The sequence below is a fragment of the Carcharodon carcharias genome, chromosome 36, assembly GCF_017639515.1.
Source record: "Carcharodon carcharias isolate sCarCar2 chromosome 36, sCarCar2.pri, whole genome shotgun sequence".
Lineage (NCBI taxonomy): Eukaryota > Metazoa > Chordata > Chondrichthyes > Lamniformes > Lamnidae > Carcharodon > Carcharodon carcharias.
In genome coordinates, this window is record NC_054502.1 from 8,826,338 (window position 1) to 8,841,337 (window position 15,000).

The window sequence follows — 15,000 nt, forward strand, 5'->3', positions numbered from 1 at the left end:
CGAGAGAGAGAGAGAGAGAGAGAGAGGCCGAGAGAGAGAGAGAGAGAGAGAGAGAGGCCGAGAGAGAGAGGGGCCGAGAGAGAGAGGGGCCGAGAGAGAGAGGGGCCGAGAGAGAGAGGGGCCGAGAGAGAGAGGGGCCGAGAGAGAGAGGGGCCGAGAGAGAGAGGGGCCGAGAGAGAGAGGGGCTGAGAGAGAGAGAGAGGGGCCGAGAGAGGGAGAGAGAGAGAGAGAGAGGGAGAGAGAGAGGGGCCGAGAGAGAGAGAGAGAGAGAGAGAGAGAGAGAGAGAGAGAGAGAGGGAGGGGCCGAGAGAGAGAGAGAGAGAGAGAGAGAGAGAGAGAGGGACAGAGGGGCCGAGAGAGAGAGAGAGAGAGAGAGAGAGAGAGAGAGAGAGAGAGAGAGAGAGAGAGAGAGAGAGAGAGAGAGAGGGGCCGAGAGAGAGGGAGAGAGGAGCCGAGAGAGAGAGAGAGAGAGAGAGAGGCCGAGAGAGAGAGAGAGAGGGGCCGAGAGAGAGAGAGAGGGGCCGAGAGAGAGAGAGAGGGGCCGAGAGAGAGAGAGAGGGGCCGAGAGAGAGAGGGGCCGAGAGAGGGAGAGAGAGAGGGGCTGAGAGAGAGAGAGAGGGGCCAAGAGAGAGAGAGAGAGAGAGAGAGAGAGAGAGGGGCCAAGAGAGAGAGAGGGGGGCCGAGAGAGAGAGAGGCCGAGAGAGAGAGAGAGAGAGAGAGAGAGGGGCCGAGAGAGAGAGAGAGAGGGGCCGAGAGAGAGAGAGAGAGAGAGAGAGGGGGGCCGAAAGAGGGAGGCCGAGAGAGAGAGATAGGGGCCGAGAGAGAGAGAGAGAGAGGGGCCGAGAGAGAGAGAGGGGCCGAGAGAGAGAGAGAGAGGGGCCGAGAGAGAGAGAGAGGGGCCGAGAGAGAGAGAGAGAGAGAGGGGCCGAGAGAGAGAGAGAGAGAGGGGCCGAGAGAGAGAGAGAGAGAGGGACAGAGGGGCCGAGAGAGAGCGAGAGAGAGAGAGAGAGAGGGGCCGAGAGAGGGAGGCGCCGAGAGAGAGAGAGAGAGAGAGAGAGAGAGAGAGAGAGAGAGAGAGAGAGAGAGGAGCCGAAAGAGAGAGAGAGGGGCCGAGAGAGAGGGAGAGAGGGGCCGAGAGAGAGAGAGAGAGAGAGAGAGAGAGAGAGAGAGAGAGGGGCCGAGAGAGGGAGGCGCCGAGAGAGAGAGAGAGAGAGAGAGAGAGAGGGGGGCCGAGAGAGAGAGAGAGAGAGAGAGAGAGAGAGAGAGAGAGAGGGGCCAAGAGAGAGAGAGAGAGAGAGAGAGAGAGAGAGGGGCCGAGAGAGAGAGTGAGAGAGAGAGAGGGGCCGAGAGAGGGAGAGAGGGGCCGAGAGAGAGAGAGGGAGGCCGAGAGAGAGAGAGAGAGAGAGGGAGGCCAAGAGAGAGAGAGAGAGAGAGAGAGAGAGAGAGAGAGAGAGAGAGAGAGGGGCCAAGAGAGAGAGAGAGGGGCCGAGAGAGAGAGGGGCCGAGAGAGAGAGAGAGAGAGAGAGAGAGAGAGAGGCCGAGAGAGGGGGTGAGGCCGAGAGAGAGAGTGAGGCCGAGAGAGAGAGTGAGGCCGAGAGAGAGAGTGAGGCCGAGAGAGAGAGAGAGGCCGAGAGAGAGAGAGAGGCCGAGAGAGGGGGGCCGAGAGAGAGAGGGTCGCAGAGGGAAAGGGACAGAGAGACGGATCTCTCATCTGCCTCCATGTTCTCTGCAGAGCTCTTATTATAACAACTGAGCGTGACAGGGTGGTGAGGAGCGGGGAGAACTAGCAGGGAGCAGAGTGATACAGATCGCTCAAAGAGCAACCTTTCCAAATAAAAGACTTGCATTTCGATAGCACCTTCCAGCAACTCAAGACATCCCAAAGCTCCTTACAGCCAACGACGCACTTGTTAAAATGTCACGATGTAGGATATAAAGCTGCCAATTTGCGTATAGCAAGCTCCCAATGGGATAATAACTCAGGTCATGTTTTTTTAAAAACAAAGTGATGTTAGTTTGGGGATAAATATTGGCCCCGGGACACTGGGGAGAACTCTCCCCCCATTTCCCCTGACACCAGCTCTTCCACTGGTGGCTATGAGATTCTTTACATCCAGGCTGGGCCTCACGGTAACGTCAGGCAGTGCCTGCAGGCTTAACACAGGGGTGACTGGTGTCCCTCGAGTTACCAGAGGGCGTGGAAGGTGCTGTGTAAATGCGAGGTTGCTCCTTCTCCACAGTCAGCGCTCTGCCCATATCTTTGGGCGGAGTGGGAGGTTGTGGAGGGTTGGGGGGGGGAGCGGGCGTGGTCAAAGTGGTAAAACAGCAAAACAACCTGTGACGGAGGGAGAGCGGACAGCCTGGGTCATCCTGTGTAGTTGCAGGTCAGGGGTGAAAGGAGCGCGGGGACAATTCGCTGAACAGGTGCCGGGCCCGCGCGCGTTACCTGAATGAGTCTGCCAACATGTCGAGAACTGCTCCTCGCCGCTCCTAGTACACAGTTCAGAAAGCAGGCGCCCATCCAATCCTCCAGCCACATCATTCTGGTCCCAAACAAAGGCACCTCATTAGTAGACTGCAGATTAACGCACTACATACACTACGCTGGGCAGAGTTCTGGTCTCCGTTTTATAAAAAGGGTAGGAGGGACTGGAGAAGGTTCAAAAGAGATGGTAACGGGGCTGTGAGGCTATGTCTATCAGGAAGAACACAACAGGCCGAGGCTCTTTTCTCCAGAAAAGTGAAGGCTGAGGGTGACCCGATAGAGATCGTTAAAATTCTGAAAGGGTTTCGATAGGGTAGACATAGAGAAGATATTTCCACTTTTGGTGAGGGGGAGAGACCAGAATTAGGGGCCATCAATATAAGACAGTCACTAATAAACCCAATGGGGAATTCAGGAGCAACTTCTTTATCCAGAGAGTAGGGGGAATGCGGGACTCGCTCCCGCGGGGACTGGGGGGAATGCGGGACTCGCTCCCGCGGGGACTGGGGGGAATGCGGGACTCGCTCCCGCGGGGACGGGGGGGAATGCGGGACTCGCTCCCGCGGGGACTGGGGGGAATGCGGGACTCGCTCCCGCGGGGACTGGGGGGAATGCGGGACTCGCTCCCGCGGGGACTGGGGAGAATGCGGGACTCGCTCCCGCGGGGACTGGGGAGAATGCGGGACTCGCTCCCGCGGGGACTGGGGAGAATGCGGGACTCGCTCCCGCGGGGACTGGGGAGAATGCGGGACTCGCTCCCGCGGGGACTGGGGAGAATGCGGGACTCGCTCCCGCGGGGCCTGGGGAGAATGCGGGACTCGCTCCCGCGGGGCCTGGGGAGAATGCGGGACTCGCTCCCGCGGGGCCTGGGGAGAATGCGGGACTCGCTCCCGCGGGGCCTGGGGAGAATGCGGGACTCGCTCCCGCGGGGACTGGGGAGAATGCGGGACTCGCTCCCGCGGGGACTGGGGAGAATGCGGGACTCGCTCCCGCGGGGACTGGGGAGAATGCGGGACTCGCTCCCGCGGGGACTGGGGAGAATGCGGGACTCGCTCCCGCGGGGACTGGGGAGAATGCGGGACTCGCTCCCGCGGGGACTGGGGAGAATGCGGGACTCGCTCCCGCGGGGACTGGGGAGAATGCGGGACTCGCTCCCGCGGGGACTGGGGAGAATGCGGGACTCGCTCCCGCGGGGACTGGGGAGAATGCGGGACTCGCTCCCGCGGGGACTGGGGAGAATGCGGGACTCGCTCCCGCGGGGACTGGGGAGAATGCGGGACTCGCTCCCGCGGGGACTGGGGAGAATGCGGGACTCGCTCCCGCGGGGACTGGGGAGAATGCGGGACTCGCTCCCGCGGGGACTGGGGAGAATGCGGGACTCGCTCCCGCGGGGACTGGGGAGAATGCGGGACTCGCTCCCGCGGGGACTGGGGAGAATGCGGGACTCGCTCCCGCGGGGACTGGGGAGAATGCGGGACTCGCTCCCGCGGGGACTGGGGAGAATGCGGGACTCGCTCCCGCGGGGACTGGGGAGGAATGCGGGACTCGCTCCCGCGGGGACTGGGGAGAATGCGGGACTCGCTCCCGCGGGGGACTGGGGAGAATGCGGGACTCGCTCCCGCGGGGACTGGGGAGAATGCGGGACTCGCTCCCGCGGGGACTGGGGAGAATGCGGGACTCGCTCCCGCGGGGACTGGGGAGAATGCGGGACTCGCTCCCGCGGGGACTGGGAGAATGCGGGACTCGCTCCCGCGGGGGACTGGGGAGAATGCGGACACGCTCCCGCGGGGACTGGGGAGATGCGGGACTCGCTCCCGCGGGGACTGGGGAGGAATGCGGGACTCGCTCCCGCGGGGACAGGGGAGAATGCGGGACTCGCTCCCGCGGGGGACTGGGGAGAATGCGGGACTCGCTCCCGCGGGGACTGGGGAGAATGCGGGACTCGCTCCCGCGGGGACTGGGGAGAGAATGCGGGACTCGCTCCCGCGGGGACTGGGGAGAATGCGGGACTCGCTCCCGCGGGGGACTGGGGAGAATGCGGGACTCGCTCCCGCGGGGACTGGGGAGAATGCGGGACTCGCTCCCCGCGGGGACTGGGGAGAATGCGGGACTCGCTCCGCGGGGGACTGGGGAGGAATGCGGGACTCGCTCCGCGGGGACTGGGGAGAATTGCGGACTCGCTTCCAGCGGGGACTGGGGAGAATGCGGGACTCGCTCCCCGCGGGGACTGGGGAGAATGCGGGACTCGCTCCCGCGGGGACTGGGGAGAATGCGGGAGACTCGCTCCCGCGGGGACTGGGGAGAATGCGGGACTCGCTCCCGCGGGGACTGGGGAGAATGCGGGACCTCGCTCCCGCGGGGACTGAGGGAGAATGCGGGACTCGCTCCCGCGTGGACTGGGGAGAATGCGGGACGCTGCTCCCGCGGGGACTGGGGAGAATGCGGGACTCGCTCCCGCGGGGACTGGGGAGAATGCGGGACTCGCTCCCGCGGGGACTGGGGAGAATGCGGGACTCGCTCCCGCGGGGACTGGGGAGAATGCGGGACTCGCTCCCGCGGGGACTGGGGAGAATGCGGGACTCGCTCCCGCGGGGACTGGGGAGAATGCGGGACTCGCTCCCGCGGGGACTGGGGAGAATGCGGGACTCGCTCCCGCGGGGACTGGGGAGAATGCGGGACTCGCTCCCGCGGGGACTGGGGAGAATGCGGGACTCGCTCCCGCGGGGACTGGGGAGAATGCGGGACTCGCTCCCGCGGGGACTGGGGAGAATGCGGGACTCGCTCCCGCGGGGACTGGGGAGAATGCGGGACTCGCTCCCGCGGGGACTGGGGAGAATGCGGGACTCGCTCCCGCGGGGACTGGGGAGAATGCGGGACTCGCTCCCGCGGGGACTGGGGAGAATGCGGGACTCGCTCCCGCGGGGACTGGGGAGAATGCGGGACTCGCTCCCGCGGGGACTGGGGAGAATGCGGGACTCGCTCCCGCGGGGACTGGGGAGAATGCGGGACTCGCTCCCGCGGGGACTGGGGAGGAATGCGGGACTCGCTCCCCGCGGGGACTGGGGAGAATGCGGGACTCGCTCCCGCGGGGACTGGGGAGAATGCGGGACTCGCTCCCGCGGGGACTGGGGAGAATGCGGGACTCGCTCCCGCGGGGACTGGGGAGAATGCGGGACTCGCTCCCGCGGGGACTGGGGGAGAATGCGGGACTCGCTCCCCGCGGGGACTGGGGAGAATGCGGGACTCGCTCCCGCGGGGACTGGGGAGAATGCGGGACTCGCTCCCGCGGGGACTGGGGAGAATGCGGGACTCGCTCCCGCGGGGACTGGGGAGAATGCGGGACTCGCTCCCGCGGGGACTGGGGAGAATGCGGGACTCGCTCCCGCGGGGACTGGGGAGAATGCGGGACTCGCTCCCGCGGGGACTGGGGAGAGAATGCGGGACTCGCTCCCGCGGGGACTGGGGAGAATGCGGGACTCGCTCCCGCGGGGACTGGGGAGAATGCGGGACTCGCTCCCCGCGGGACTGGGGAGAATGCGGGACTCGCTCCCGCGGGGACTGGGGAGAATGCGGGACTCGCTCCCGCGGGGACTGGGGAGAATGCGGGACTCGCTCCCGCGGGGACTGGGGAGAATGCGGGACTCGCTCCCGCGGGGACTGGGGAGAATGCGGGACTCGCTCCCGCGGGGACTGGGGAGAATGCGGGACTCGCTCCCGCGGGGACTGGGGAGAATGCGGGACTCGCTCCCGCGGGGACTGGGGAGAATGCGGGACTCGCTCCCGCGGGGACCTGGGGAGAATGCGGGACTCGCTCCCGCGGGGACTGGGGAGAATGCGGGACTCGCTCCCGCGGGGACTGGGGAGAATGCGGGACTCGCTCCCGCGGGGACTGGGGAGAATGCGGGACTCGCTCCCGCGGGGACTGGGGAGAATGCGGGACTCGCTCCCGCGGGGACTGGGGAGAATGCGGGACTCGCTCCCGCGGGGACTGGGGAGAATGCGGGACTCGCTCCCGCGGGGACTGGGGAGAATGCGGGACTCGCTCCCGCGGGGACTGGGGAGAATGCGGGACTCGCTCCCGCGGGGACTGGGGAGAATGCGGGACTCGCTCCCGCGGGGACTGGGGAGAATGCGGGACTCGCTCCCGCGGGGACTGGGGAGAATGCGGGACTCGCTCCCGCGGGGACTGGGGAGAATGCGGGACTCGCTCCCGCGGGGACTGGGGAGAATGCGGGGACTCGCTCCCGCGGGGGACTGGGGAGAATGCGGGACTCGCTCCCGCGGGGACTGGGGAGAATGCGGGACTCGCTCCCCGCGGGGACTGGGGAGAATGCGGGACTCGCTCCCGCGGGGACTGGGGAGAATGCGGGACTCGCTCCCGCGGGGACTGGGGAGAATGCGGGACTCGCTCCGCGGGGACTGGGGAGAATGCGGGACTCGCTCCCGCGGGGACTGGGGAGAATGCGGGACTCGCTCCCGCGGGGACTGGGGAGAATGCGGGACTCGCTCCCGCGGGGACTGGGGAGAATGCGGGACTCGCTCCCGCGGGGACTGGGGAGAATGCGGGACTCGCTCCCGCGGGGACTGGGAGGAGATGCGGGACTCGCTCCCGCGGGGACTGGGGAGAATGCGGGACTCGCTCCCGCGGGGACTGGGGAGAATGCGGGACTCGCTCCCGCGGGGACTGGGGAGAATGCGGGACTCGCTCCCGCGGGGACTGGGGAGAATGCGGGACTCGCTCCCGCGGGGACTGGGGAGAATGCGGGACTCGCTCCCGCGGGGACTGGGGAGAATGCGGGACTCGCTCCCGCGGGGACTGGGGAGAATGCGGGACTCGCTCCCGCGGGGACTGGGGAGAATGCGGGACTCGCTCCCGCGGGGACTGGGGGAGAATGCGGGACTCGCTCCCGCGGGGACTGGGGGAGAATGCGGGACTCGCTCCCGCGGGGACTGGGGAGAATGCGGGACTCGCTCCCGCGGGGACTGGGGAGAATGCGGGACTCGCTCCCGCGGGGACTGGGGAGAATGCGGGACTCGCTCCCGCGGGGACTGGGGAGAATGCGGGACTCGCTCCCGCGGGGACTGGGGAGAATGCGGGACTCGCTCCCGCGGGGACTGGGGAGAATGCGGGACTCGCTCCCGCGGGGACTGGGGAGAATGCGGGACTCGCTCCCGCGGGGACTGGGGAGAATGCGGGACTCGCTCCCGCGGGGACTGGGGAGAATGCGGGACTCGCTCCCGCGGGGACTGGGGAGAATGCGGGACTCGCTCCCGCGGGGGACTGGGGAGAATGCGGGACTCGCTCCCGCGGGGACTGGGGAGAATGCGGGACTCGCTCCCGCGGGGACTGGGGAGAATGCGGGACTCGCTCCCGCGGGGACTGGGGAGAATGCGGGACTCGCTCCCGCGGGGACTGGGGAGAATGCGGGACTCGCTCCCGCGGGGACTGGGGAGAATGCGGGACTCGCTCCCGCGGGGACTGGGGGAGAATGCGGGACTCGCTCCCGCGGGGACTGGGGAGAATGCGGGACTCGCTCCCCGCGGGGACTGGGGAGAATGCGGGACTCGCTCCCGCGGGGGACTGGGGAGAATGCGGGACTCGCTCCCGCGGGGACTGGGGAGAATGCGGGACTCGCTCCCGCGGGGACTGGGGAGAATGCGGGACTCGCTCCCGCGGGGACTGGGGAGAATGCGGGACTCGCTCCCGCGGGGAGTGGGGAGAATGTGGGACTCGCTCCCGCGGGGACTGGGGAGAATGCGGGACTCGCTCCCACGGGGAGTGGGGAGAATGTGGGACTCGCTCCCGCGGGGACTGGGGAGAATGCGGGACTCGCTCCCGCGGGGAGTGGGGAGAATGCGAATCGAAGGCTGGGGCAGTGTGGGGGTGGGGTGGTGCGGGGAAGGGAAGGGCTTGGATTGGTTGAAAGTCCGTACAGCCACTGGCACTTCCACCTTATCGTCAAGACTCCTTCACCAGCACCTTCCAAACCTGCAACCTCTACCATCCAGAAGGCCATGGGGAACACCACCACCTGCAAGTTCCCCTCCAAGACACTCACCATCCTGACTTGGAAATATATCAGCCATTCCTTCACTGTCGCTGGGACAAAATCCCTCCCTAACAGCGCTGTGGGTGTACCTACACCACACGGACTGCAGCGATTCAAGATGGCAGCTCAACATCACCTTCTCAAGGGCAATTAGGGATGGGCAATAAATGCTGGCCCAGCCAGCAATGTCCATATCCCATGAATAAATTTTTTAAAAATTGCCTACTCACTTAACCAATCCCTTTGCAGACTCATGTCTTCACAACTTAATTTCTTACCTGTCTGTGTCATTAATAAATTTAGCTATGATACAATCAGTCCCATCAAAGTCATTAACATAGATAGTAAATAGTTGAGGTCCCAGCACTGATCCCTTTGGCTCTCCACTCATCACATCTTGTCAACCTGAAAATGACCCATTTATGCTTACTCCCTGTTTCCTGTTAGCTAACCAATCTTCTAGCCATGCTAATGTGCTACCCCCTACATCATGAGTTCTTATTTTGCATAACAACCTTTGATGCGGCACCTGGTCAAATGCCTTCTGGAAATCCTAGTGCAGCACATCCACAGGTTCCCCTTTTATCCATGTTGATTGTTACTTCCTCAAAGAACTCCAATAAATTAAGCAAACGTGATTCCCCTTTCACAAAACCACGCTGACTCTGCCTGACTGCATTTTGATTTTCCAAAAGCCCCACTATAACCTCCTTAATAATAGGTTCCAGCAATTTCCCTACGACAGATGTTAAGCCAACTGGCCTGTAGGTTGCTGCTCTCTTTATTCGAGAAAGGAGAAAAACAGGAGTTACATTCGCTACTTTCCAATCTGGCGGGACCTTATCAGAATCCAGGGAATTTTGGAAAATTAAAACTAATGCATCTACTATCAGAGCAGCCACTGCTCCTAAGACTCTAGGATGAAGTCCATCAGGACCTGGGACTTGTCAGCTTTTAGTTAATAATTTTCTCAGTACCCTTGATCGTAATTGCTTTAAGTTCCTGCCTCCCATTCACCGCTTGACGCACACTTACTTCTGGGATGTTATTTGTATTCTCTACAGTGAAGACAGACGCAAAACATCTGCTCAATTCATCTGCCATTTCCTTATCTTCCATTACAAATTCCCCACACTCGCTCTGTAGAGGATCAACATTCGCTTTGCTTACCCTTATCCTCTTTAAAAACCTGCAGTCTCTTACTATCTGTTTTTATATTTCCAGCTAGCTTTCTCTCATACCCTAATTTCTCCCTCATTATTTATTAAGCACCTCTTCACCGTTTTTTACATTCTGTCCAAGCTTCTAACCTGCCCCTAATCTTTGCAGAATTGCACACTTTTTCTTTCAATTTGATATTATCTTTAACTTCCTTAGTTAGCCATGGATGGTACATCCTTCCCCTAGAGCCTTTCTTTCTCACTGGAATGCATCTTCGGTGAGTATTCTGAAATATCTCCTTAAATGTCTGCCACTGCATCTCTCCTGACTTATCCCTTAACCTAACTGCCAAGTTCACGTCAGCCAGCTCTATCTTCATACCCTTATAATTGCCCCTATTTAAGTTCAAAGCAATAGTCTCAGACCCAGTCTTCTCTCCCTCAAACTGAATACGAAATTCAATGATCGCTGCTGCCTAGGGGAGCCTTCACTATGAGATCATTCTTTAATCCTGTCTCGTTGCTTATTATCAGATCTAGGATAGCCTGCTGTCTGGTTGGCTATAGCACGTGCTCCTCTAAGAAACTGCCCCAAAAAACACTCTATGAACTCATCTTCCAGGCTACCACCAATCTGATTGTCCAATCTATACATAGATTAATATCACCCACGATTATCACCGTAACTTTCTCACAAGCCCCTATAATTTCTTGCCCCGTCCTACAGTGCGGTTACTGTTAGGTCACGTTGGTTGGCCCAGGAGGTCGGACAGAACATAACCCCCCGCCCCTGCTCAATTTCTAATAGTGCCATGGGGAGACGCGACATCAATCCAAGAGGGATGACTGGGATCGAAAGGAAGTTTACATTACCAGCAGCGTTTGGAGAGACGTCGTGGTGGATTTGCCAGCCGTCTCCAGGCAGTCTCCAGCCGCAGCTCCCACAGTTTGATAGCATCGGACCGCGTGCCCCAGCCGGATCAGCTCTTCCCCAATGTCGAGGTTCTGTGGGAACAGGAGAGGGCGGAAGGTGAAATAGCCTTTCAGCAGCGGCTGGGCGGACTGCGGTTCAAGCAGGTCTGGCGGGCAGCAGCGGAGAGGACATGAGAAATTCGCTCCGACGTCGTGGGGGGACAGGGGGGGGTTGGTGGTGGTGCAATCGGTAGCACTCCCCCACTTCAGATTCCAGGAACCCTACTCTAGGACTGGTGTGAGGTTTACTGTAATGGTAACCGGGATGAGGGATCAGTCGAGACTAAGAGGAGACTTGATAGAGGTGTTCAAAAATCAGGATGGGTTTAGATAACTCAAATTAAGAGAAATTGTTTCCAATTACTGAAGTCAAGAACCAGAGGACACAGGTTTTGAGGCGATTGGCTAAAGGGCCAGAGACGACATCAGGAAAATCCTGTTTATGCAACCAATGGTTAGGATCTGGGAGGCGCTGCCTGAAAGGGCGGTGGGAACAGATTGATTAGTTTAAAAGAAAATATTTTCAATATTACTGTGAGATATTGCGAAACAGGCTTGTGGATGCTGTGTGTGTGCGGATGGGTGAGACTAATTTAATTAGACTGAAGACAGTCAGACTGCAAGGTTTAAGTCAAAGGTTTGGGGTAAAGCAAGTATTTTTGAAGTGGAAATGGACAAGCTAAGATGGGATGCAAGTAAATACAACAGGAATAGGGATTTGCATTAGGAGGTAAATGAGGGGTTTAATTCTTAGCTGTTGAATTTCCAGGAGATAAAAGGAAGTTTTACAACTGGCAAAGCGCATAAAGGAATAAAGCAAAATTAAGTTTGTGAAGGAAATATTGAAAGCTGTATGTTGTGAGGGGCCATTTGATCTTGAAGACAGACCCATGGAGGAAGAGGCCTCTGGCAATCCCAGAGAAATGTCTGGTTGTTCCAGAAAGCAAGGTTTTGTTACAAGCCTTGGATTTCCATTGTTGACTGAGAGGGAGAGAGAAGCTTATGAAATACCTCCCTTACAGCAACAGTGGGTGCCTTGTGGTAATATTACTGGATGTTTTATCGATTAAGAATCTATACGGACTGTTGCCTGGAAAAGGGTGTTTATTTGAGAGTCTAGCTAAGTGGAAATCTTTTGGGGAATGCTATAAGCCTAGATTTAACTGTGTATGTTAAAGTTTTCCTTTATGTCAATAAATGTTTTAATTTAATATTTACAACTCTCCAAAAGTGGTAGTGGAATCTTTACTTCTGACTTCAGTACACATAGCTTCTCATAATACACACAAATTGCAAATCTGTTGTGATAGTCTGGCCGAGTTTCCCTTTGGGAATAGGTCAGCCCGGCAAATACCACCTCCCATGTAATAACAAAATGAACTTTCAAAAGTGGAATTGGGTAACAAGTTGTGGGGCAATAGCAAAGGACCCTGCTGTTCAAAACAGCTGGGATACACTTGAAGGGGAACATGGCCCCCTCCTGCCCTGTGTCAGTCCATGACTGTAATCCTGTGATCGCTGCTCCAAAGCACACCTCCCTGGGCATTCAGCTACTGATCACCACTGAGGGTCTCAAAGTTCAACAGGCCTCCCAGTTTAAAGTCACACAAGAGGGCGACGGTCCACTCAGGGGAAGATGTGCGGGGAGGGGGTTCGGGGACCTTAGCAACGGCTGAAACAATGCACTGTGTAGCGCCCACTGCACCCCCCACCCCCCACCCCCACACCAAACCTCACCGGAGTGGGGGGCACGTTCCTTACCTTGTCATGGGTGCGGTCGAAGAGCTTCACCTGTGGCCTGGTGACACCCCCACTCTGCGAGTAGCTACAAATCCGAGCGAGTAGGCTCTTCCATTCGGCACAGTAGGTGAGGCTGTCGAAACAGTTCATCGCTTCATCCGACCACTCCTCCCCTGCAAGGCGCAGCACAGGGGCTCGGTCACTTAAAAATAAAGCTGCTCCCCCCCCCACTACCTGCAGTACCGCCCACCCCCCCTTCCCCCCGCCCATCCCCCCCACTCTGTACATCCCCCCTCCCCCCCCACCCAACCCCCTCAACCCACCCCCCCACGTAACGGCTGCATTGACTCCACTTGCCTGGATGGGTGCAGCTCCCACAACACTCTAGAAGCTCGACACCATCCGGGACAAAGCAGCCCCTCTTGATCGGCACCCCATCCACCAACATTCACTCCCTCCACCACCGACGCACAGTAGCAGCAGTGTGTACCATCTACAAGATGCACTGCAGCAAGGCTCCCTCCTCAACAGCACCTTCCTAACCCACAGCCTCTAGCGCCTCAGTATCACAGGAAAACCCTGGCTGACCTCGCTCCTCTCGAGCCCGTGGCAAACGGAGGTCGATTGCTGCGCTCCAGCCTCTGTACTAGCGCAGGGAAGCTAAAATAGCACAGGGTGAGGTTGGAGGCTAAAGACCACCACCCCCCCGCCTCTCGGGGATGCACTCAGCCCAGCGAGCCAGGGATGCCAGAGGAGGGTGAAGCTATCGAGCGCCTCTGGTGGCTGGAGGGGAGCGTGTTAGTGCTGGGGAGGGGGGATGGGCCACGTCCCATTTTATCCACCCATCACCATCAGGGAACACTCCCAGGTCAAGGAGCAAAGCTAAACACCCCACGACACTGTTAATACGAGAGTCGCCTGGCCTCAGCTGCAGTTGGGGGGAGGATAAGGAAATGGATTTGAGGTGGACCGGCCTCGTTCTTAATGAATGGTGCAGCAGACTTGAGGGGATTTATTGCATAAAATGACCCCGTTAGGACCCTAAGGTAGTGCGGCTGAATTCTGACTCAAGCAACTCGGCTACATCTGGTGAGCCGCTCAGACCCCACTGCCCACTGATCCCCACGCGGTTAGCCCAGCGGCTGGATTCGGAAACTCACCGGCTGGCTGGACTCCATCGAGACTGCACTCCACAGCTTGGAATGGGAGGCTCAAGAAATCACTCCTGCAAGCAGACCAGGGGGAAACCGTTACCAGATTCAAGCGTCTCGTGGAGAACGGGGGCGAGGGAAACTGGGGGGTGGTGGTGGTTGGGGGGGGGCTGGGGGAGCTCAGAGTGCACAGGCTGGGGTGGGGGGAGCATGGTGCACAGGATAGTGGGAGGAGCAACAGAGTCAACGTGACTGGTTTCCAGGATAAATCGGACTGTCCTGCAGTGATGGCACCCCCCCCCCACCCCACCACCCAGTCACTCTGAGGAAGGAGGGAGGAGATAGGGTGGAGGTGACACCCGCACTGACCTCAGGATCTGCAGCTTCCCAATCGGAATCTCGCCGTTGTCTCCATAATCCACGTAGTAGAGGTCGGCATTGCCAGTCTCCAGGAAGCCCACCACGCGCGCCCGGTACCAAGCGTTGTCTCCCTGGAAAGGGGCTGCCACAATGTCACCCAGCTTCGGGGTGAAGACCTCCCCCTGAGTACATTTGGTGAGGATAGGGTTAATCAGATGGTAAGGGATGGCGGGGGGGGGGGGGGGGGGGGGGGGGGGGGCGGAAGAGAGAGAGAGAGAGAGAGAGAGACATGAGGAAGAACAGATGTCCTACAGGCTAAAACGTGACAGCCAATTTGCACACAGCAAGCTCCCACAAACAGTGATGAGATAATAACTCAGGCCGCCTCTGTTTTTTTTTTAAGTGATGTTGGTTGAGGGGTAAATACCGGCCCCAGGACGAACTCTCCCCCCCAACCTGCGCTTCTTCCAATAATGGCAGTGGGATCTTTTACCCCCCCCCCCGCCCGAGGGGGCAGTCGGGGACTCGGTTTAACGTCCCACGAGGGATGGGGCCTCTCCGACAGTGCGGGGCTCCCTCAGTACTGAGGATTGTGTGCTCTAGGGCGAGGCTCGAAACCACGGCTTTGAGGCGAGAGAGAGAGAGAGGGAGAGAGAGAGAGGCAGCCACCCACCGAGCTGCTGTCACTTCAGGTGGGGGGGAGGGGGGGGGGGTTGTGCCACACAGGCTGTAAAACACTGACGTTACAACAGGCGCAAGGAGAAGGAAAACCTTTCCTGTGCTGACCCCCTCCCCCCACAACTCTTCTTTAACCACCTGCACTCACCGTCGCACTGAAACCGCTGTAATACCGAGACATCTCGTAGGTCAGGTTGTCGAGTTGGAGGCACCTGGAGCCCAGGATCTGGATCCAGAAGTGACTCGGGTTCTCGGAAGCCGAGATGTAAACTTCCAAATGCTCGTCCGCGAGGAAGCTGAAATCGGGGCTGGGAACTGCAGGCGATGGAGGTGGAGATGGAGGGGGAGGGGGGGGTGTGGAAGGAAGGAGAGAGAGAGAGAGAGAGAGAGAGAGAGAGAGAGAG

At 59.9% G+C, this 15,000-nt stretch overlaps 1 protein-coding gene across 1 annotated transcript in view; it reads right to left on the bottom strand.

Annotated features, from left to right (window-relative positions):
• The window catches only part of LOC121272877 (tudor and KH domain-containing protein-like), a 25,794-nt gene that overhangs the window by 6,937 nt on the left and 3,857 nt on the right, over positions 1-15,000 (bottom strand). The window contains exons 4-9 of the mRNA XM_041179713.1: positions 14,745-14,911; positions 13,928-14,100; positions 13,568-13,632; positions 12,429-12,580; positions 10,569-10,700; positions 2,447-2,543 (exon numbers count right to left, since the gene is read on the bottom strand). Of these exons, the coding sequence (XP_041035647.1) occupies positions 2,447-2,543; positions 10,569-10,700; positions 12,429-12,580; positions 13,568-13,632; positions 13,928-14,100; positions 14,745-14,911 (786 nt within the window). The remainder of the gene's footprint in view (positions 1-2,446; positions 2,544-10,568; positions 10,701-12,428; positions 12,581-13,567; positions 13,633-13,927; positions 14,101-14,744; positions 14,912-15,000) is intronic.